Source organism: Paramisgurnus dabryanus, chromosome 17 (assembly GCF_030506205.2).
Source record: "Paramisgurnus dabryanus chromosome 17, PD_genome_1.1, whole genome shotgun sequence".
NCBI classification, from domain to species: Eukaryota; Metazoa; Chordata; class Actinopteri; order Cypriniformes; family Cobitidae; genus Paramisgurnus; species Paramisgurnus dabryanus.
In genome coordinates this window covers 4,944,360-4,967,703 of record NC_133353.1, presented here as the reverse complement: position 1 = coordinate 4,967,703, position 23,344 = coordinate 4,944,360, and the positions used below count along the sequence as shown (strand labels likewise).

At 36.8% G+C, this 23,344-nt stretch overlaps 2 protein-coding genes across 3 annotated transcripts in view; both read right to left on the bottom strand.

Moving 5' to 3' along the window:
* Window positions 1-1,513: 1,513 nt before the first annotated feature.
* Window positions 1,514-4,683, bottom strand: psma6a (proteasome 20S subunit alpha 6a). Its single transcript, XM_065253341.1, has 7 exons — window positions 4,509-4,683; window positions 3,946-4,040; window positions 2,880-2,961; window positions 2,591-2,746; window positions 2,171-2,349; window positions 1,989-2,083; window positions 1,514-1,712 (listed from the first exon to the last, which is right to left on the bottom strand). Exons 1-7 carry the CDS (start codon window positions 4,582-4,584, stop codon window positions 1,655-1,657), a joined length of 741 nt encoding a protein of 246 aa, XP_065109413.1. The 5' UTR covers window positions 4,585-4,683; the 3' UTR covers window positions 1,514-1,654.
* A 6,131-nt stretch (window positions 4,684-10,814) lies between these two features.
* prorp (protein only RNase P catalytic subunit) overlaps window positions 10,815-23,344 on the bottom strand; it is a 48,669-nt gene continuing 36,139 nt past the window's right edge. For both annotated transcript variants that reach the window (XM_065253321.1, XM_065253327.2), the window contains 4 exons: window positions 17,141-17,248; window positions 11,583-11,731; window positions 11,110-11,305; window positions 10,815-11,020 (listed from right to left, as the gene is read on the bottom strand). In XM_065253321.1, coding sequence (XP_065109393.1) covers window positions 10,886-11,020; window positions 11,110-11,305; window positions 11,583-11,731; window positions 17,141-17,248 — 588 coding nt within the window. In that variant the 3' untranslated portion in view covers window positions 10,815-10,885. The remainder of the gene's footprint in view (window positions 11,021-11,109; window positions 11,306-11,582; window positions 11,732-17,140; window positions 17,249-23,344) is intronic.

The following is a 23,344-nucleotide window of genomic DNA, read 5'->3' as shown; positions in this document are numbered from 1 at the left end:
AAGGGGTCTGAAATTGTCATCGTAGGTGCGTAGGAGAGACATAATCTAAAAATTTGTATGATACAGCTGCAAATAAGTACTTGAACACCTGTTTATCAGCTAGAATTCTGACCCTCAAAGACATGTTAGTCTGCCTTTAAAATGTCCACCTGCACTCCATTTATTATCCTAAATAAGATGCACCTGTTTGAGGTCATTAGCTGCATAAAGACACCTGTCCACCCCATACAATCAGGAAGAATCCAACTACTAACATGGCCAAGACCAAAGAGCTGTCCAAAGACACTAGAGACAAGATTGTACACCTCCACAAGGCTGGAAAGGGCTACGGGGAAATTGCCAAGCAGCTTGGTGGGTGAAAAAAGGGCCACTGTTTGAGCAATCATTAGAAAATGTAAGAAGGTAAACATGACTATCAATCTCCCTCGGACTGGGGCTCCATGCAAGATCTCAGCTCGTGGGGTCTTAATGATCCTAAGAAAGGTGAGAAATCAGACCAGAACTACACGGGAGGAGCTGGTCAATGACCTAAAAAGGTTACTGTTGGTAATACACTAAGACGTCATGGTTTGAAATCATGCATGGCACAAAAGGTTCCCCTGCTTAAACCAGCACATGTCCAGGACCGTCTTAAGTTTGCCAATGACCATTTGGATGATCCAGAAGAGTCATGGGAGAAAGTCATTTGGTCAGATGTGACCAAAATATAACTTAAACATCTTTGGAGGAAGAAGAATGATGAGTACCATCCCAAGAACACCAGCCATACTGTAAAGCATGGGGGTGGTAGCATCATGCTTTGGGGGTGTTTTTCTGCACATGGGACAGGGCGACTGCACTGTATTAAGGAGAGGATGACCAGGGCCATGTATTGCGAGATTTTGGGGAACAACCTCCTTCCCTAAGTTAGAGCATTAAAGATGGGTTGAGGCTGCGTCTACCAACATGACAATAACCCAAAGTACACAGCCAGGATAACCAAGGAGTGGCTTTGTAAAAAGCATATCAAGGTTCTGGCGTGGCCTAGCCTAGCCAGTCTCCAGACCTAAACCCAATAGAGAATCTTTGGAGGGAGCTCAAACTCTGTGTTTCTCAGTGACAGGCCAGAAACCTGACTGATCTAGAGAAGATCTGTGTCTTGATTTTAAATGATAAATGAAAGATGTAGTGCTGTATGTTTTCGAGTATTTCTCAGACACTTTAAAATGCTTTCACCAACATGTTTGTTGCATTTACGCAGCTTTCGTTTTTGCATTTTTACGTCGCTCTGCGCTGGTTGCCATTAGATCAAGTCATCAAAGACCTCATTGTTCGGTAAAATTCATTTGGCCTTTTCACTTGTTCAACCGAACACCGAAAATGTTTTTTTGCAATTTTCGGCCAAATAATTTCAGTTGCTGAACATTCGGTGCATTCCTAATGATATGGCCACCAGCCGTTAAATAGATAATTAGATTTATCTGCAAAAATGAAAAGCATAACAATGCTTTATATGTACACATTTGACCAAGAATTGACAGCTTTCAAAAACTTTTTTTTATTGTTCTGTTACAACAAAAAGCTAAATAAACAGCAAAAACATCCAATGACCTGAACACTAAGAGCATATGGTACTAATTCTCAAACATGTGTCACAAGACTCGTGTACATATTCTCAGTCTCGTTCAGTGAGGGACACAAGGTGGGTGTCAATCTCAGCCTCTGACAAGATTCTGGAAAAAATACATACATACATATGCAAAATGAAAATCAAAACTTCACGTGCATTCAAGCTTATCATGAAACAGGACAACACATTGTAAATGTCCTTGTGATTTGAATAATCACGACTACTGAGTTGATAACCATATATAGTATATGAAAGTACAGAGTTACCTGTCTAGTGCTGGTAACTGGAAGTGGGGATTTTTGTAGGGTATGGTTTGGTGGTTACTCTACAGCGGTATGTAAACGCTGTATCCTGTTCTATTTAAAATGTCTAAACTCACCTGAACTTGGGATCTTCTGTAGTCACAACCCCGATTTCAAGCTCTGATGGTTTGAAGTCGATGGACAAAACTGTAGACAGGCAACTGATGGCAGTCTGCAAACATTAAACAACATAAAATAGTTTAATGCACATAGACATTATTAGTAATGGAAAGTATTTTAAGTGTTAAGTTTGTAATACCTCTACTGTTTGGTCAAAGGTCCAATCCAATTTCTTCTTCGCTTTTTTCTCCAGAAAGCTTGTGGCTTCTGTTTGTTTCACACCGGCAGACGTGGCTTTAAAGCCACAGTAGTAGCCTGCTGGGTCGCATTTGTAAACCTGTGGACCCAGCTCCTCATCCACCCCGACCACGATCATACCTAAGAGGCAACAATAAAGTACGCTTGTCAGTATACTTTATTGATGGCTTTTAATTCAAGCAATACAAGTATGTTCCTGAAACCTTTTGACAGTTTGCCGTTGTAGTAAACATGGAACGAAGGCAGGTTATGTGACGATGTTTACCATTGCATACTACTGTACACATAACATAGCATAGCATGCAGTATATAACGTTCCCTTCTAGACACATATATCCCTATATATAATCTGTACACTTACAGCATCCCAGCGGCCTCATCTCTGCGTTCTGCGTGTACACCTGTGAGATGTCAGCGATACGTTTACACAGCATGTCTACTGGGATCTCGTAGCCGTATTTATATTTCCAGTTAGCCGCCTCGTAGCGCGCTCTCTGCACCTGTGACCTGCTGTCGGCTACAGAGAGATACACAATACATCTCATGTGGTGTAAAACAATATTTAGTTTGACATTTCAGCATACAGAAGAGATCAAGCAGAAATTTAAAACCGAATCTAAGCTGGAGAATTTCACAGCAATTGAGCTTACCTGTCATACCCGACATCACACAGCCAATATTTTCGGTTATTCTGAATAAATGTGTGACGGTGGATTCATCGAGAAGCTTATCCTGAAGGGTAAAGAAAGAAATAGAGAGAATTATTCCTGGGTAATTTAAATTGCATGTATAAACAAATGTATTTATCTGTATCTTGCAAAAAACGTTATCTCTTTTTCCTAAAACGGGACATTTCACAAGACTTTTTTAAGATGTAAAATAAATCTTTGGTGTCCCCAGAGGAAGTTCCAGCTGAAAATATCATATAGATAATTTATTATAGCATTTTAAAATTGCCACCTCGTAGGTGTGAGCAAAAATGCAAATGAGCTGATCTCTGTACTAAATGGCAGTGCAATGGTTGGATAGTGCAGATAAAGGGGCCGTATTATCCCCTTCTGACATCACAGGGGGAGCGCCAAATTTCAATAAACTATTTTTTCACATGCTTGCAGAGAATGGTTAAGCAAAAAAGTTACTGGGTTGATCTTTTTCACATTTTATAGGTTGATAGAAGCATTGGTGACCTAATTATAGCACCTAAACATGTCAGATTTTCATGATATGTCCCCTTTAATCTCTCCATTTACTGGCTTATATTATCTGAATGCTTTACTGGCACTTCATGTTTATTGCCTTCTTAAGATGAATAACTGTATCGTATTCATCAACTGTAAGTGTTTGCTTAATAAATAAATGTAAAAGTAATGTTATGATCTGTAGAGGATGAAATGCCTTGACTTGGTCATTCAAACTTTGGCTTTTGACATACAAAGGCTTTGAAATGCACAACTTTTTTGTCCGATGTGCTGATGTAATTTCCACGAAAACAGGAAGTTAGGGACATGCGTGGGTTGCCCACTTGATTGGGGAGAGAAGTCTGATGAGAAGCTGAAGTGCAGAATGATGTCATAAAAATCGTTCATTCATATTGGCCGAAACGAGATACTGTACGTTTTGAGTGCTTATATATTCCAGATGCAGTTTAATAAATCCAGACATTGCAAGATGACTGTATGCCATGAGATCTGGTACAAGTAAATGAAGCATGCTTACTGGAACTTTCTTTTGAGTAATAACAACAGCACAGTCTTTCCCACGAACAGCTACTGATGTAAGACCTCCTTGATTAATAGCTTTAAATGCATATTCTGTATAGAAACACACACATAATAACACATTATTAAATGAGACAAACACTTATCAGTGGCGCGCGCATGCGCACACACAATGCACTCAACATATTTAGGTCCAGTGAATCACATTGAGATGAAAATTACACGATCAACCCATAAAATAAATCTGTGTATCAATAAATGTAAACATGATCAAACCGAAAGTGAAGTTAACTGCATGCGTTTTGTTGTGAACACTGTGACACTCAACTCAGCAAGCTGGGTGTATGGGTCATGCAAATTAAACGAAACCCATCATAAACGCACAAACTAATGTTCAAATGTGATTTTCAAAAAGCGTCCATTTACGAATTACTTTAGGTTATTTTTAATCAAGTAAAATTTTGCTATAACGCAACTGCATGAAATCACAGATGCTGATGGTGTAAAATGACTGAGCATTTATTCTTTCGCTTTAGTAAAGACACACTTCATTGAACCCACCGACTTGGTAAAGTCTCCCCTCAGGAGAAAAGATGGTGATGTGGCGATCGAAGCCTGCAGTCGATCCTCGGGACATAGTGTAAGAGATTTAATGCTGAAATATGAAGTTTGTAAACAGATCCAAGCACCTCTCTGAATGACAGCGGAAGTAATAACCCCGGCTTCAACGTTCACATCCGGGGGAGATGATGCGTCGCGCGCGCTCTCTCGCTCTCTTTCTCTCTCCGTGTCATCATTACACGGCCAGTATTTTTTTATTATTGCATATTGATTATGTAATATTGACTATTGAATATATTAAATATTGAATATTACAGCATTAAACATAAAACAAGATACAATATTTTTTTTATTAAAATGCCTTAAAAGATAAAATAGTATACATCTCTTTCTTATAGATGCTGCTTTTGAATCATAATGTCAAACTGTGTGTGTTTTTTTTTTTTTACAAAATTCCTTAATAAAAATGTTTTGGCTATTCTTACATGACACAATTGCTGTCAATGATTTAGTGAATGTTATAAACCCATTTTTTTGTAAAGGAAAACAATTTTTATTTGTTTCATGAAGTCTACATGATTGTGTTATTTGATTAACGTTACCTTTAAGAGCATCAATGGTCCGATTCACGATTTTACATTTCCTTTGGTGTGTAAGTGTGTATTAGTACATGTTAATGATATGCAAAAGGTACAAAACCGAAATTAAACGATGACGCCACTTATCATCTCCAATGTAAATCTCTTTTCTTGGACTACAAACACACGGATTGTAGGCAACAGTTTACTTCCTTGGATTGGTGATGTGAACAAGACCAACATTATCATAATTCCTCCCGCTTTGGACTCACAGCCTGTAACTCCTGTTAGCATTGCATTGTGACCAAAACTTTCAAACATGGTAAGGAGCTTACTATAGAGTGATCCAATGCACTATTGAAGCTATTACCATCTCAGATCACGCTCCAGTTTCTCTGATGCTAAAGCTAAGTCCAAATAATAATTTTAAGTACTGGAGAGCAAATGTATCTATTCTAAATAACGAAATGATTCATCTACAAATTAGGAAAGTGTTATTAGAATATATTCAATTTAATGACAATGAGACTGTAAGTCCATCAGTTTTATGGGAGGGAGCTAAATGTGTTCTGAGAGGAAACATTATTGCGATTTCATCAGGATTAAAACGAGAGAGACTTGCAGAACAAGTAGAACTGGAAAATAAAATTAAACAATTAGAGAAAGAATACCAAACAGTACAAAATACAGAAACACTAACTAGGTTGAAAGAAAAAAGGCAGAAATTAAATGAATTATTAACTTATAAAGTAGAGGGGCAGCTTCGATTTACAAATCAAAAGTATTATGAATTTGGTAACAGGGCAAGTAAATTGCTAGCGTTTCAGTTGCGAAAAGCACAAGCAGGCAGAGTAGTTCATAGAATCAGGTGTCCAAATTCTGGGGAAATGCTATCTCAACCCAAGGAAGTGGCAAAGGCGTTTGGCACTTACTACCAAGACTTGTATAAGGAAGAGAGCTGCCAAGACAAGGGGGAAAAAACTGAGAATTTTTTTAACTCAATATGTCTTAATAAATTGACTGAGGAGGAAGCCAATCTATTGACATGCCCAATTACAAGAGAGGAAATAAAAAACAGCATTTTAAAACTAAAAAATAATAAATCTCCAGGAGTGGATGGTCTCCCAGGTGAATACTATAAAATATTCGAAAAAGAGATTACTCCTCTTTTGGATAAAGTCTATAATTATGCACTCTCAGAGGGAGATCCTCCTCAGTCATGGTCTGAAGCGATTATTAGTGTCATACATAAAGATGGTAAAGACCCTTCTCTGTGCTCGTCTTATCGTCCCATCAGCCTCCTCTGTGTTGATTTAAAGATACTTACTGCTATCATTGCAAATAGAGTACAAAAGTATATGAGAAAACTTGTGAATCCCGATCAGACGGGCTTTATTACCAATAGACAGGGGGCTGATAATGTTCGAAGAGCTTTAAACCTTCAAATAGTGGCACAGAAAAGGAATACCCCATCAATGCTTCTCAGCCTGGATGCTGAGAAAGCATTCGATCGGGTGGACTGGGGCTTTCTACAACAGACATTGAGAAACATGGGATTCAATGAGACGTTCATAAAGTGGGTCCAAACTTTTTATAAAAACCCAAAGTCACGAGTAAGGGTCAATGGACACTGCTCAAACTTTTTCCCACTGGGACGCGGTACTAGGCAGGGTGAAGTTCTTTCACCCTCATTATTTGCTCTGAGTATAGAGCCGCTAGCCGAATTGATTAGATCTAACCCTCAGATACAGGGAATAAGAGATGATTCAAATATTCAACATAAATTGTCACTCTTTGCGGACGATATTTTATTATTTTTAGAAAACCCCTTAACTTCCGTACCAGCTTTGCTTAACAGTCTTAACTATTATAGCATGATATCGGGTTATAAAATTAATACAAATAAATCTGAAGCGTTAATGCTTGTCGGGACTTGGCCTTTGCAATTGAATAATCTTGTTTCATTTAGACACTCTAAACAGGGGTTTAGATATCTTGGAGTAATTCTTACCCCTAAGACCACACAGTTGTTTTCATCTAACTATGATAAATTATTAAAGGAAATCAGATCTGACTTGAACAGATGGGATGTACTACCGCTTTCTCTTTTGGGTAGAATAGAATGTATAAGAATGAATCTCATTCCAAGATTATTATTTCTTTTTCAAAACCTCCCTGTTGATATTCCACAATCTACTTTCAAATTTCTAGATAAAATAATGTCAAAATTTATATGGCAGAACAAAAGACCAAGAGTGCGCCTCAAAATATTAATGTCACCAAAGGAAAATGGGGGCTTAAATATGCCAGATCTCAAACTGTACTATTGGGCTGCCCAAATTAAAGCTGTGGTGGCATGGATCATTCATGATCCGGAGTCACACTGGGTCCCTATGGAAGAATATTCAGTCTCGGGAGTCCCTCTCTCTCAACTGCCATTTCTCAATCAGCAGTCTCAGAAAAAAATAAAAATTGTGAATTTATGGGTCAAGCATACTTTAAAGATTTGGAATAAGGTCCAAAAACAACTGAAAGGAAAGACTGCTTTATCTCGAGCTATGACTATTTATAAGAATATTGAGTTCATTCCATCTTTATCAGATAGCAGTGGTTTTCGGGGTTGGGCTGAGAGGGGTCTCATCTCAGTGAATCAATTGTTTGAGGGAAATGTATTTAAAACCTTTGACCAACTAAAAGTGAAATTCAAGTTACCCTCAAATGATTTATATAAGTATTTACAAATAAGAAGTTATGTAACAAAACATAATGATTGGGAATTAATCAGAAGAGAGCCCACAAATATAGAGAAGCATTTTATCAACTTGATTGAAAATGGTGGTGTAATGAAAAAACAAATGTCATTGATGTACAAAAAAATGTTGACTGACATGTCAGATAATACACAATATGTAAAACAACAATGGGAAATGGAGTTGAATGTTATCTTAGATGACGATGTTTGGAGTAACATTTGCTCTGGCTGTCATAAGGGAGTGGGCAGTCAGGTCTGGAGGGAGTTCGATTGGAAGACGAAAATTAGATTTTTCAGGACTCCGTTGAAGTCTTTCCTCACTAAGTGTAGTATGAGTGACAAATGTTGGAGGAACTGTGGACTGATTGGTGATCAAACTCACATTTTTTGGGACTGTCCCAACATATATGGCTTTTGGAAGGATGTTAAGGGTATTTTGGAAGATCTATTAAAAGTGAATATTCCTTTTGACTCCCAAACGTTTTTACTGGATATCTTCCCAGACAATCTTTCTCAAGATCAATCGTTTCTTCTCCATCTCCTCTTAATGATGGCAAGGAAAATGATAACAATATGTTGGTTAAAGCCTGAACCACCTACCATTGCGCAATGGACACAAAAGATAAGAAAAGTTTATTTAATGGAACGGTTAACAGCACATGTGCAATTGAAAACCCCTGCCTTTGAAAGAAGATGGGGTCCAATTATGGACTTTCTGAAATAGGGCATAAGCCTTTGCATTAAATTGAATATGTTTTCTGACTGTATATAATGTATGAAGCCCATTCTCAGGACAATGTTCATGTTTTGTTTTTGTGTTTTTGTGTTTTTTTTTTTTTTTTTTTTTTTTTCTTTTTTTTTTTTCCTCCCCTTCCCTCTGTGTGTACTCACAATAAAGTTCAAAAAAAAAAAACATGGTAAGGAGCGTCACATTTCCAGCAGATGTCAGAGGTATTCAGATCAATCACAATGTACAGGTTAGCTGGACAATCAGGGACAGTTTTGTACAAAATCCATGCGTTTCAGAAAGACAGGGAAATCTGAATCTACAAAAATGTACGGTATGTGCAAAATCATGTGTTTTTTAAACAATAAACCACGAGAACACATTCTAATATGCCAAATACACAAAATAACGCTGTTTTCTAGCAATGAAATGAGTGCTCTTTAAACCATTGTTTAGCAAGCTCAATGAAGTTTTTACTGTTCATTGGTTCATATCACTACAGAACGGAATGTTTACTCTTAAACTTCACGGTATGCTAAGCTTAAAAATAGAAATATATATATATTTAGGACCTACTGAGGGCGGTGGAAGGAAGTGGGGAGTTGTATCAGTTTAAAAAACATGATAAGAGCAAAAGCGTGGGTCGACTTTAAATTTATCAAGATAATGAATGACTGCAATTCGCTCAGTTGCAGATGGATTGTAGATGTATTATTTTCACCAATTAAATTTGTGCTTTTGTGTTTAATTTTGTATTAAAAGTTTACTTAAAAAATTGTAAAAAAAAAAAAAAGGTTTCACATTTGTTTTTATAAAAACCCCACTTAAGTTTGTATTTGTTTATAAAGATTTAAAATTCTCTGCCAGCACTTTATTACACAGTGTTTGCACAAATTAAAATACTCTTAAAGGGTTCACCCAAATCCAAAAGTCATTTACTTGGTCATGTCCCTCCTTGTTCTTCATAACCCATTTTGGGTTTTCTGGTTACTATGGGAGTGGATGTTGACCGAGAACCAGAAAACAGTTCAAGCTTCAAAGTGTTAAACAAATAATATCCAACATAAGTGTTTTAAAGGGTTTCATGAAACAAAAAAAACCAAAAAATCCATTATTTGATTAAAGTCTTGACCTGTGCCCAATGCCCATTCTTTAAATGGTTTCAGGATGTTTACTTTTAAATAATGTGTAGAAGAACTGGAAAAAACATATCCAAAACAAGAAAGTAGAGGAGTAAATGTCTTTAGGTCACTTCAAATATATGACACAAGTCGAGTGGGTTTATTAAGCTTTTGAAGCTTTGAAAGGTTTTCTGGTTACTATAGGTGGGTCAGATGGGACAAATACCAGTTATTGCATATTACTACAAACTAAAGTGAATAGAAAAAAAATTTAAGCTCCTGGGTTTACATAACTGTACTTTATAACTGTGTTATTTGTACCATAGTGACCAAAGGTAAAATTATGAATAATAGTAATACAGTGAATAGAAAAAAATAGTAGTGCTGGGCAAAGATTAATCGCATACAAAATAAAAGTGATTTTTGGCATAATATATGAGTTTGTGCTGTGTATAATTATTATGCATATTTAACCACACACACATACATATATTTATTTCAGAATTTTTTTATTTATACATAATTTTTACATTTATATAGAATATATAAAAATATAAATAAATATATATAAACATGTAAATGTTTCTTAAATACATACATGAATGTGTGTGTATTTCTGTATACATAATAATTACACACTCATAAATATCACTTTTATTTTGTATGCGATTAATCTTTGCCCAGCACTAGTAAAAAGCCTAAATAGATTTAGAAACAATCAAGAATAGTTGCATTAAAATTAAGTACATTTCTATCAATCCTGTAAAGGACTATTTAGTATAAAAATAGAGCATTGTTACTTAATAGCACATACAGTATCTGTAGTGAATTTTTAGGAGGGAGTGTTCAGTTAATCCCCAAACACATAATTAGTTTCGAGTCACAGTCCTCTAATTGTTATGTCAAATAAATATTTGCTTAGCATTGTTAATGAAGAACAATGTACATAATGCAAATATGTTCCTTTTAAAACTTTGGGAAATTCCTCATGCGAGTGTTTCTATACAGTATATTCCTGGAGGAATTTTTTGGAATTATTTTCGGCGAATGTTACACAATTAAATGCTATAATACAAAACCACCGCTGAAATTACACCTGTATAATAAAACAGCAAATCAGGCAAATAATAAAGAGGAAACATAAAATATATATTTATGAAACAAGTTTTATTTTACATTTTACAATCCAAAGCCTGAGTTCATGAGTGCTCCCGAGTAAGACATAGCCAATTTTGAGGCACTTCATACGTTGCCCTATCCCTTCCGTTCTCATCGAATGGAATGTGCCAGGAGCGGCCAGCCGTCTGTACGATGGTGTCATAAGTGGCGATCCTCTGTAAAACATGACATCATTATCTGACCTCACTTCTGTATTTTAAAAACACACATCATGTACTTAACATCTCTTCATTTTTAAACCTACCTGAAACCGAACCCTTTTTCCTGGGGTGTAATGACTGATCACCAACTGATGACCACGTTGCCACTTGAAAAAGAGGCGTCTGGTGGGGCTGTCTGGAAAGCAGGCCTTGTGATCTCTCATCAGATCACGACTGAGAAAATTACAGTGAATGCCCGAGTGCAAAGCAGCATACAGCAGAAACGGGTCATCTTCAGATCTGTGACAGTTATCCAAGATGAGAAACAGGACACTATTAAAATACCCTTAATGCATGAAGTCATTATATTTTATGTGAAGCTATCCATACGTGCGCCAGTAACACATTTTGACATCTCTGTTCCAGAACCAACTATATAATGTAACCCCTGCAGTTTGCATTCCTAAAGTGAAACTCAATCAAACTAAATTTGAAACGGTTACGCTTGTTGAATTTTGACGCAATGCAATGCAATCTGGGATTGGGTGTAATGTGTGAAGTAAATAGTAACACTAACATGTTCTCTGTGAAGAAGCAGTGGGCTTTCTGCTTGATCTTGTTCATGTTTTGTCTGTCCCAGTTCCAGGAAGGTCGTAGCATGTGCTTCCTACCAAGCACCAGGATGTTCAGACCCTGCTGTTCCAGCTCTGAGATAACTGCCAGCAACTGTAGAGATAAATCAGACTATCTGTGACCTTTAACCGTTTCCATCTGATCGTTAGAGATAAATGGGGTCATTCATGAAATATTTTTTTTTTAATGAATGAAAGAAGTCATTGCATTCACGTTCTCCACGTAGTGAGCTGCATGAGTCCGTTCTGACTTTTTGGGAGGAATTTCCCTTGGCATTACAGATGAATTTGAGACCATGAGCAAGTCAGCTGTAGGGAAATGATTTCAATCACATTGTTATAACCTACTTTTGTGTCGCCCACTGACGCAGAGACCATGAGAGGGGGAGTTTCCTGATTACACAGGAAGTTGTTTTTCCTATACCCCTATTTACAAAGGCAGTTAAGCATGTAAGAGTTGCTTAAAGGTTACAACCGTGTGCTTAAAATATCTTCTGTATGTAGATGATCAGAACTTGTGTGCATTGACTATTCATGAGATAACGGTTTGTAATATAGCATGCACATGCACAAGAGTTTCTGGAGTTTTCCTGTTTTCTTGAAAATACAAAAGCATGTTAACACTACAAAAAACTGTGTTTGTTAACATTATTTAATGCATTAGCTAACATGAACTAACAATTTATTAACAGCATTTATTAATATATATTTTTTAAATCGTTGTATTGACATTAACAAAAATAAATAAATGCAAAAAAACTGTAATAGTTCATTAGTTAATCTCTATCCATCCATCCATGCAAAAATGAAAAAAAAAGGTAAAATTACATCGGAGAAAAAACGTCTAGCATTGCTTGTATTATTAAGTGTTACAAAAAGCATCTATCTGTCTGTCTGTCTGTCTGTCTATCTATCTATCTATCAGTCTATGAAACTAAAGTGAGGAAAATAAGTATTTGAACACCCTGCTATTTTGCAAGTTCTCCCACTTAAAAATCATGGAGGGTAGTGATGCACCGATGTATCGGCCGCCGATATTTATCGGCCGATTTTTGATGAATTTTAAACCATCGGCATATTGGCAATAGCACGAGAAAGGCCGATACCGATTGTTTATTAATTAACTGCATAAAGAAATCCATTATATGTAAAAAAAAAAATGAGTTAATGTTGTTAATAAAATAAATGGTGAATAGCAAAAACCACCTTGTTGAAGGTTGTCAAGCTGTCTTATTATATTTGTTTTAGCTTAATTTGTGCCTCTCTTATTATGTTGGTCAGTTAAATGTTAATTAGATCCAATCCATGTTCAGTAAAAATAATTTGATGCAGAAATAAACTAGCTTATAGACCAACTGTATAGTATTGTATACAAGTGTTTAATATCGGTATCGGCATCGGTATCGGCCAGAAGTTGTCTTTTTAAATCGGTATCGGCCCAAAATAATCCTATCGGTGCATCCCTAATGGAGGGGTCTGAAATTGACATCGTAGGTGCATGTCCACTCCTTGGTTATCTTGGCTGTGTGCTTCGGGTCACTGTCATGTTGGAAGACCCAGCCTCGACCCATCTTCAATGCTCTAACGGAGGGAAGGAGGTTGTTCCCCAAAATCTCGCAATTCATGGCCCCGGTCATCCTTTCTTTAATACAGTGCAGTCGCCCTGTCCCATGTGCAGAAAAACACCCCCAAAGCATGATGCTTTCACTCCCATGCTTCACAGTAGTGATGATGTTCTTGGGATGGTATTCATTATTCTTCTTCCTCCAAACACGTTTAGTGGAATTATGACCAAAAAGTTATATTTTGGTCTCATCTGACCACATGACTTTCTCCCATGACTCTTCTGGATCATCCAAATGGTCATTGGCAAACTTAAAGGTGCTCTCCGTAAGTTGAGAAATTTCTAACCGTTACTGACACCAGTGGCCGTTATAGAAACTGCAGCAAGTCTCATGCTCGTTCTCGGTGGGCACACTCGTACGAGCACGACCACAACAACCAGAGTTGCCGTAGCAACCACAGACAGCTCATTGAGATTCACCAGCATGTTTACAAATGTAAGAAAAGTTACAGTACTGTAAGGTTATTGTTTGACAGACCATATTTTAGCAAAATGTTGCAGTGCTACTTTATATTTTCAACAGAAGTCTACTTCTAAAAGTTTTGTAACACGACACTGTAAAACACACTCCCGACACTCACAATCTTAATGCACTCGTGCTCTGAATAAAGATAATTCATATAAGAAAGTTACTTTTGAAACGGTCCTGTGCTACATGCTATCGTTAGCATCACACCACAAAATAAATGCTATCGTTAGCATTACACCACAAAAACAGTAACATAATATATTACAGATGCCCTGTAACTATGTCTTACCTTTACAGTAAAAAGGAAACCTGCTCAAGGTCTGTTTTCATACCCAGCGCTGACCGGAGCTCCCTCCAAGAATCAAATGCCAATCTGATGTTTACTCTTGTCTTTTCCCTAACGCCGGTCACGCACTATTTTGGCCACACTAGATTCTCGTCTACAGAGTCCATTTGAAACATTCTAGCGATTGCCGACGTTTACTAATGATTGCCGTACGCGTCTATATGGAACGCCCAGGTAGACGAGCACGCGCATGACGTCACATTTTGAATTTCGCCCCAATTCGGACCCGACTTCTCCACACAGAAAAGAGCCTACAGGCTGATAGAGACAACCGTGGAGGACACTCAAGGTGTCATTCTTTCTATTACATTATGGTTGCCTCATAAATATACAAATGAAAACTCTATCTTAAAGATTTTTTTAAGTAATAACTCACATTCAGCCCCTTTAAGACGGTCCTGGACATGTGCTGGTTTAAGCAGGGGAACCTTCCGTGCCATGCATGATTTCAAACCTTGACGTCTTAGTGGATTACCAACAGTAACCTTGGAAACGGTGGTCCCAGCTCTTTACAGGTCATTGACCAGCTACTCCCGTGTAGTTCTGGTCTGATTTCTCACCTTTCTTAGGATCATTGAGACCCCACAAGGTGAGATCTTACATGTAGCCCCAGTCCGAGGGAGATTGACAGTCATGTTAATCTTCTTCCATTTTCTAATGATTGCTCCAACAGTGGACCTTTTTTCACCAAGCTGCTTGGCAATTTCTCCATAGCCCTTTCCAGCCTTGTGGAGGTGTACAATTTTGTCTCTTTGGTCTTGGCCATGTTAGTAGTTGGATTCTCAACCAGGTGCATCTAATTTAGGATAATAAATGGAGTGGAGGTGGACATTTTAAAGGCAGATTAACAGGTCTTTGAGGGTCAGAATTCTAGCTGATAGACAGGTGCTCAAATACTTATTTGCAGCTGTATCATACAAATAAATAGTTAAAAAAAACATCATACATTGTGATTTCTGGATTTTTTTAGATTATGTCTCTAAAAACATCGTAGGTCGTAGGTGGACATGCACCTACGATGACAATTTCAGACCTCTCCATGATTTTTAAGGGGGAGAACATGCAAAATAGCAGGGTGTTCAAATACTTATTTTCCTCACTGTATCTATCCATCCATACATGCAAAAATGGGTAAGACAGGTAAAATTACATCGGAGAAAAAACGTCTAGCATTGCTTGTATTATTAAGCGTTACCAAAACTGTCTATCTGACTATGTATCTGTCTATGTATACAATGTAAATAAATAATAATATAACCGCAAAAATGAGTAATAAGACAGGTGAGATTACATTTGAGAAAAAATGTATTGCTTGTGAGCAGAAGCGACTGCGTTTGATATTTAGTTACATTTTTTGTTCATGTTGTACATTCGTATAACATTCAATATACATCCGCCAACCTTCTAAATATAGTTTCTACCTTACGTTGAAATTACCGTAATCGCACACTAATGGTTTGAATATGCAAACATCATCCGTGTTACTTCCAGTTTATCACGTATTCATTCTTTTATTCTTTCATTTCAGACATGAGGAAGTGCTGACGGCAGTAATACAGGTGTGAATTTTCTGCTTATTCATGATAAGGAAGTGGACAGTCAGTGACACGTGCTGTTTTACTCTGGAAAGCACCGCACACAATACTGTCCTGTTTCACAATCGTACCTCATGCCCTGCCAGCAGCAACCTTTACATAAACGTTTCTAGATAAAGAAAAAAGATCTTCCTTGTTAATCTGAATTTACAGTCATTGTTATTTTCCCGTACATCTTGCATGCGTTTTGATAATGCATAAACTTTGTATACATTTGATCTGTTAAGAGATCTCTGCACAGCGACTTCATATGTGCAGAAAAAAGACAGTTAATACTTTTGCACCAGTTAGCGAGGAAGTAGGGTAAATGTGAACACTAAATATACATTTGACCACACATAAGGCGCATGTTAGGCTTAAACTAGTATGGTTAGTCATAACAAAATAAGTGTAAATCCCCGTCTCTCGGTTAAAGCGCTACTGTGTTAAAAATGTGTGACTGTGACAAGAGGGTAGGTTAAACCATGGATGAGTGGGCAGAAAGCAAAGGGATTTAACTGGAGTTCAAGTTAAGAGTTAACATTTATTAATTTAGCTTCCCCTTAATACAAAGTGACTTGCAAATGAGAGATCATTTAATATTTTTTCAAAGTCTGCAAAGCTATGTTTTTGTAGTAGGAATAGACAATGCATGGTTACATGTAAAATTAATTAATTTATTTTCACTAAAAATGTCAATTGGCATTTGAGAGCGTGTAGGTGTAGGTGAGAATCTATAAATTAATTGTTTGAAAAAATCCCTTATAAAAAAATCGCCAAATCTTCTTTGTGCTTCTGGGTTGACATCTTTACAAATGTTATTTTAATTGTTGATTTCACACATTGATTTAAATCTATGACACGACCTTAGTCAATATTAAATACATGAATGTTTTTTACACTATGTAGGATGAGAAAAATTACTTTAGCTGGGTTTTCATGCCCTTTAAGATAACAGAAGTTTAAATTATTCTTTTAAAGAAAGAACTGACAACTTTTTACAATGCGTAGGAGGGCTGACGTCTGACAGAAACATAAATCTTTTATGCAATATTACATTGATATTAAACTTTCCCCAGTTTTGTATGAGTAACTGTGGGTTTCATAGGTTTGGGGGTCTTCACTAGCTGGATGGAAACTATCAAAGATGGGGCTCGTCCCTCAACCTGTTCATCTACATCAAAAGTAAACCATGGCGACTACGCTCGACCTCGCCTCCTGGTGGAACCGGTGGCACCAGCATCAGGTTTTGCTCAATGACTTTCCACTGTAGTGTGATCTCCAAAGGTCAACTACTGAATGTGTACACTGGCATAAAAGTAAACATAGTTGTTTAGGAAGTTTTTTGCTTCCCACCATTAGGCTGATTTTACTAAGCCGCTATATTGAGTTTAAATCAGTGTGGGTTACTGTCTAGCCAGTTAACAGATTTCAAAGGTCACCAAAAACCCACCCTTTTTGGAACGTCCAAATGGCTGAATGTCACTCACCGTTTCAGAGTGGGCAGCTTTGGGTGTAGTGTTAGCCACATTAAGGCCATCAATTACAATGTCAAAGGGGGGTCTTCGTTTCACAAAGCTCTTGAAGTTTTCGAGTTCCTGTACAGAACACAAACATCTGGTTATTCTTATATTTGTGGGCACATACAGCAGACATCCTATTGTAATACTGGTATTATACTGTATATTCATAGCAGCATATGATTGAGATTTGATTGTGAGTCATTCTGTTCCACTGCTGGCAATAATACAGTTTCGTGATTTGAAATAATTAGGTTGCTTTGGAATACGGAAATAAATGATCATCTGTTTTTTATATTAATTATGAACAATGTCAATGTAAATGAGAGATTGCCCACGGCGATGGAATTTAACATAGTAAATGCAATTACACAATAAACACGCCAAGTAAACTATAGAGGGCCTATAATCATATCGGCACATAAAAGTAACTTTCCCAACTATCAGATACTGTTAGTTTTTCTGAAGCCATTCTGTTGTGGACTTGCTTCTGTGTTTTGGGTCGTTGACCTGTTGCATCACCCACCTCTACACAGTTTAAGCTGACGTACAGATATTCTCACATTATCCTGAAGAATCGTCTGATATACTTGGAAATTCATTTTCTGATTTCAAGCTGGCTAGGCCCTGATGCAGCAAAGCAGGCCCAAATCTTGTTTCCTCCACCATACTTTACAGTTGGGATGATGTTTTGCCATGCGCTTTCTACACCAGATGTAGCGCTGTGCGTTTTTTCCTAATAGTTCAATCTTAGTTTCAAAACACTTTGCCAATACCGCTATGGAGAGTCAATGTTCTCCTTTGCAAACTTCAGGCGTGCAGCCAAGTTCTTTTTAGTAAGCAGTGGCTTCCTTCATGGTGTCCTGCCGTGGATACCCTGCTTTTTTACGTATTGCAGACTTAGTAACAGACATGTTAGCAAGATCAAATGATGCCTTCAAATCTTTGGCTGTCTTTGGGGTTGCTTCTTTACCTCATAGATGAGTCTTCGTGGTGCTCTTGGTGTCATTTTGACTGTGCACCCACTTCTTGGTAGAGTAGCAACAGTCCCAAAGCGGCTCCATTTGTAGATTGTAGACTGTAGACTGGTGAATTTCTAAAGTCTTTGAATTAACTTTGTAACCCTTTCCAGCTTTATATAAACCAACAATTCTTGATCGTAGCCCCTCTGAAAGCACTTTTTGGCGAGGGATAGCTCACATGAGCGTGTTCTTCTTGTGCAGAACAAACTCCAAAAGTTTGAGGGCTTTGGCATACAATATCAATAATTTTGACCCATACAATGTATTGTTGGCTACTGCTACAAATATACCCATGCTACTTATGACTGGTTTTGTGGTTCAGGGTCAAATTTATGCATTTGGCAAATGCTTTATCTAAATTGACCGTGCATCCAATCTATGCATTTTATATTCGTATGTGTGCTCAAAACATTGTATAATATATAATTTATAATACATCTAATGCAAACTTAACACCAAATGTAAACAGGGCCAGACACGCGTCCATCTTTGCAACAGTTTATGGGGTTATTGATATGAGTGCATATCAATACAATTGCAAACACTCTTCTAAATTGAGAATATATGGTTTTAAGATATAAAGTACAAGAGGACTTTTGTAAGAGATGGTTGCATATAAAGTGGTGATCTCTGTATTTCTTCACTTTGGTGTTGTGTGCCACGTTGCACAAAATAAAATCAACCAGTGTTGCACAAGGCATAACAGACAGACACTGTTAAAAACAATGTAGCTAAGCTTACTGCTGAGTTGACAATTCGTTGCAGACTCAGAGAAAGGACAAAGGTACAAACAATCCTACTGCACCCAAAGGTAAATAATGAGTTGTGTTTACATAAATAACACAATGAAGGCTGCAATGCAGGTTTAAAAAAAACCTTAAACTTCCTTCACCCTTTGTTGTTGTTGTAAAACAAGTGTCCTCGCCAGATTTTGTAAACATCTCATGGGAATTTCCAGCTGGACCTGAGCCACTCACCTTTCATCCGTAGGGTGTAATTAAAGAGACACAATGCTGCCGAGCAGCTTTTACAATACATAACATTAGCTGATTACTGAGGTGTAACCCAAAAACGCTCATTACTTTCAGGGAACTGCGAACTGCAAAGTTCTTCCTCAAAGTTAAGGACAAAACAATGTGGTTAAGTTACACATAGCAAACAAACAAGTCTGCACACAGTGCTGGTTTTAAAAAGCGCACGCTATCCCGAGCACGAAGCTTTCAGTTCTGCCCAGAGCATGAGAAAATTCCAAGAAAATTCCCAACAAATTTAACTCCCACCTTTTCAGGACATATCCGTGCTAAATCCGTATACACCAAGTAACTTCAGAAAAAAAATCGAAGGCACTTAATAAGAAACAATGAGCAGTTGCAGCTGCATAAATTATAGCTACTTCGTAAGCTTCAAGCAAAAGATCATGGGTTCGAATTAGTACTGCCTCACGATTAGTCCCGACTAATTGTTTGCAGAATAAAAGTTTTTGTTTACATAATATATGTGTGTGTACTGTGCATAATAATTTTATTTGTTTAAATACACACACATACATGTACAATTTTAAGAAAAAAAATATATTTATATAATACATATTTATTTGTGCTACCTCACGATTAGTCGTGACCAATTGTTTGCAGAATAAAAGTTTTTGTTTACGTAATATATTTGTGTGTACTGTGTATAATAAATATATGTATATAAATACACACACATACATGTACAATTTTAAGGAAAAAATATTTATATAATAAATATTTATTAGTGCTGCCTCACGGTTAGTCGCGACTCATTTTTTGCAGAATAAAAGTTTTTGTTTACATGATATATGTGTGTACTGTGCATAATAATTATGTTTGTAAAAATACACACAAAAATATGTATAATTTTAAGAAAAAAATTATTTATATAATAAATATTTATTAGTGCTGCCTCACGATTAGTCGCGACTCATTTTTTGCAGAATAAAAGTTTTTGTTTACATGATATATGTGTGTACTGTGCATAATAATTATGTTTGTAAAAATACACACAAAAATATGTATAATTTTAAGAAAAAAATTATTTATATAATAAATATTTATTAGTGCTGCCTCACGATTAGTCGCGACTAATTTTTTTGCAGAATAAAAGTTTTTGTTTACGTAATATATAGGTGTGTACTGTGAATAATAATTATGTTTATATAAATACACACACATATGTGTATAATTTTAAGAAAAAATTTTTTTTCTATAATAAATATTTATTAGTGCTGCCTCACAATTAGTCGCGACTAATTGTTTGCAGAATAAAAGTTTTTGTTTACATAATATATGTGTGTTTAATGTGTATAATAATTATGTTTATATAAATAAACACACATAAATGTATCATTTTAAGAAAAAATATATTTATATAATACATATTTATATTTATAATATATTTATATTATGTAAGCAAAAACTTTTATTCTGCAAATGATTAGACGCGACTAATCGTGAGGCAGCACTAGTTCAAATCCAGGGAACATATATGCGATAAAAAATGTATATACACACTAAGTCGCTTAGAAGCGTCTGACAAATGCGTAAATGAAATTAATAAGAAATCTATTTAAAGGCACAGTTCACCCAAAAATTACAAAAATTTGCATTACCATGTGAGTACAGGGCGAGCAACTTTTGTTATTGCAAACACGTATGACTTTATTTTGTGAAATACAGCAGAACCGAAAAAGTTATGCAGGTTGTTGTTGACTAACAGCCTCAGTCCTTACTCAGTTTCATTATATAGAAAACGATAGCGTTAACATTCTTTCAAGTATCTCCTATTTCGTATCACATGAAAAGTCAGATTGAATGACTTTTACTTTTGGTCTGTAGTAACTTTTAAAAATTAACCCTATGTCCTTGTGCTAGGGAGCGGGGGAGAAATTAAAGCCAAGCATGGCCGCTGGAGGGGGAGGGAAAGGGCCTGAATATTTGGGGAATTCCTTCTTGGTTTTAGTGGGGGTTAGCGGCTGGATTGTACAACTTCAAGCCCTGGATAAGATTAGCAATCCCAGCATGAGATGAAATAAATTGAAACATCATGCTTTATTGATGATACCTGGCTTTAACAATGCACACAAATACATTTACGAAGCAAGTTTATCTTTACTGTGTTTTTGTTATGATCGGACTTCACTCGTAGCCAAGGGAGTTGAATTGAATGGGAACAGCAGCCTTGGGGATTCCCCAATGGTGTCAAGGGGTCACGTGTACACGGTGCCAGTTCGTCATGCAGAACTTTGTGTACCTACGATGGGTGTGCGCACGTTTAAAACAGGTTTCGTCTAGATCTGATAGTGACTGCTGTACTGTGTACTTTGTACACCCTTGTGCAGCCCTACAGTGATTTTAAATGTGTAATACAAAATGATTTACTAAATACCAAAGATGCTTGCGTTTATTTGAAGTGTAAAATTCCAAATTAATACAAGCAGGCAAAAATAGACCGAGACAAATAGCGTTGGAGTTTGTGGAAACCACACCATGCCCCACAGCAGATTTTACTGAAAAGGCATCTGGCAGGTACTATAGCCGATTTTTCCTTGTTAGGATGAATTTAGCTGTTCCGAAACGGGAAAAACAGGCTTCCTTAAGTTCAAGCAGCACATGAATGTAATGAATGTAAAAAACTAAAAAAGAAGGGACTTTTGAAGTGGTGACCTGCACGATGTTATCATAGATACGGTGCATGAATAGAAAAGTCTGACCACATAAAAAAAAATCCCCTGACCACTTCCAATGTTCAATAAGTCTAAAATAGTCATTGATAAAAATAATGCAAATACATTTAGATGCATTTGCATATGCATTTAAATTTGTACTTTTAGGGGCTTCACAGACTTAGGCTTAGATTAAGCTAGGATAAGTCTTAGTTAAATTATGACATTTAAATAATGTGATTTTGCATCACTAGTGTGTGTGCATCTTGAGACAAAACAACAGCGATGATATATTTTAAAGGAAAACACCACTGTTTTTTAATATTTTACTATGTTCTTACCTCAACTAATGAATACATACCTATCTTTTTTTCAATGCATGCACTTAATCTTTGTACAGCGCTTCATGAATGTGTTAGCATTTAGCCTAGCCCCATTCATTCCTATGGCTCCAAACAAAAGTTTTATTTTGTGCCACCATACTTAGTTGTGTAACTACTCATGTACGAATTAATACATACCTATTTTTTTCAAAGCGTGCACTTTTATCTTTGTACAGCGCTTTGTGAATGTGTTAGCATTTAGCCTAGCGCTATTCATTCCTTTGGCTCCAAACAAAAGTTTTATTTCTTGCCACCATACTTACTCATGTATCTACTCATGTAATAGTCTTTAAACAGGAAAAACATGGAAGTGTTTGGTGACTTCTAAATTCATCCCTGTTTGGAGCCATAGGAATGAATGGGGCTAGGCTAAATGCTAACACATTTACAACGCGATGTACAAAGATGAAGTGCACGCACTGAAAAAAGATAGCTATGTATTCATTCGTCTAAGTTGAGGTAAGAACATAGTAAAATATAAAAAAACGGTGGTGTTTTCCTTTAAGATGTTACGTCAATGCAAGTTGTTGACAGCTCATGCATTTTAGTCTGGGACTAGACTACTATGGAAGTGAATGGGGCTCATCATCGGAGAAAAGTATACAGGTTTATAACAACATGAGAGTGAGAAATGATAATTGCTTTAAGCCTTGTCTGTGCAACCGGGCACAAACGTCCCATAAATAGTTTTGCTGTGACAAAACACTTATTAACAAATAAAGTTTGCCACTTGGATCTCACTATTGTCAACCACCCTGAAGTGCCACATTTTATGTGCTTTGAAGTGCAACCTGATCGCATATAAAGCCAGGGGCTGTAAAACGCTTCTGAAGAGTGTCGAGCGCGGGTGTTTATCTGGCCTGCGCTGGTTTCACTTCATAAAGCGTTGCTGCATTGATGGTGGTGAGCTGAAGTCCATGCAGAGCTGCAGACAGAAGCAAGCAGGGACTTTCCAGGGTCACTCATGTGAACGACTTCTGAGGTTTAAAATGTAAAAGCCCATTGTGCCGTTTTACGACAGCACACATGCGCACCAGAAATAGCTGCTTGCGCCTCAGAATCAATCATGTGCAAGACCAAATCA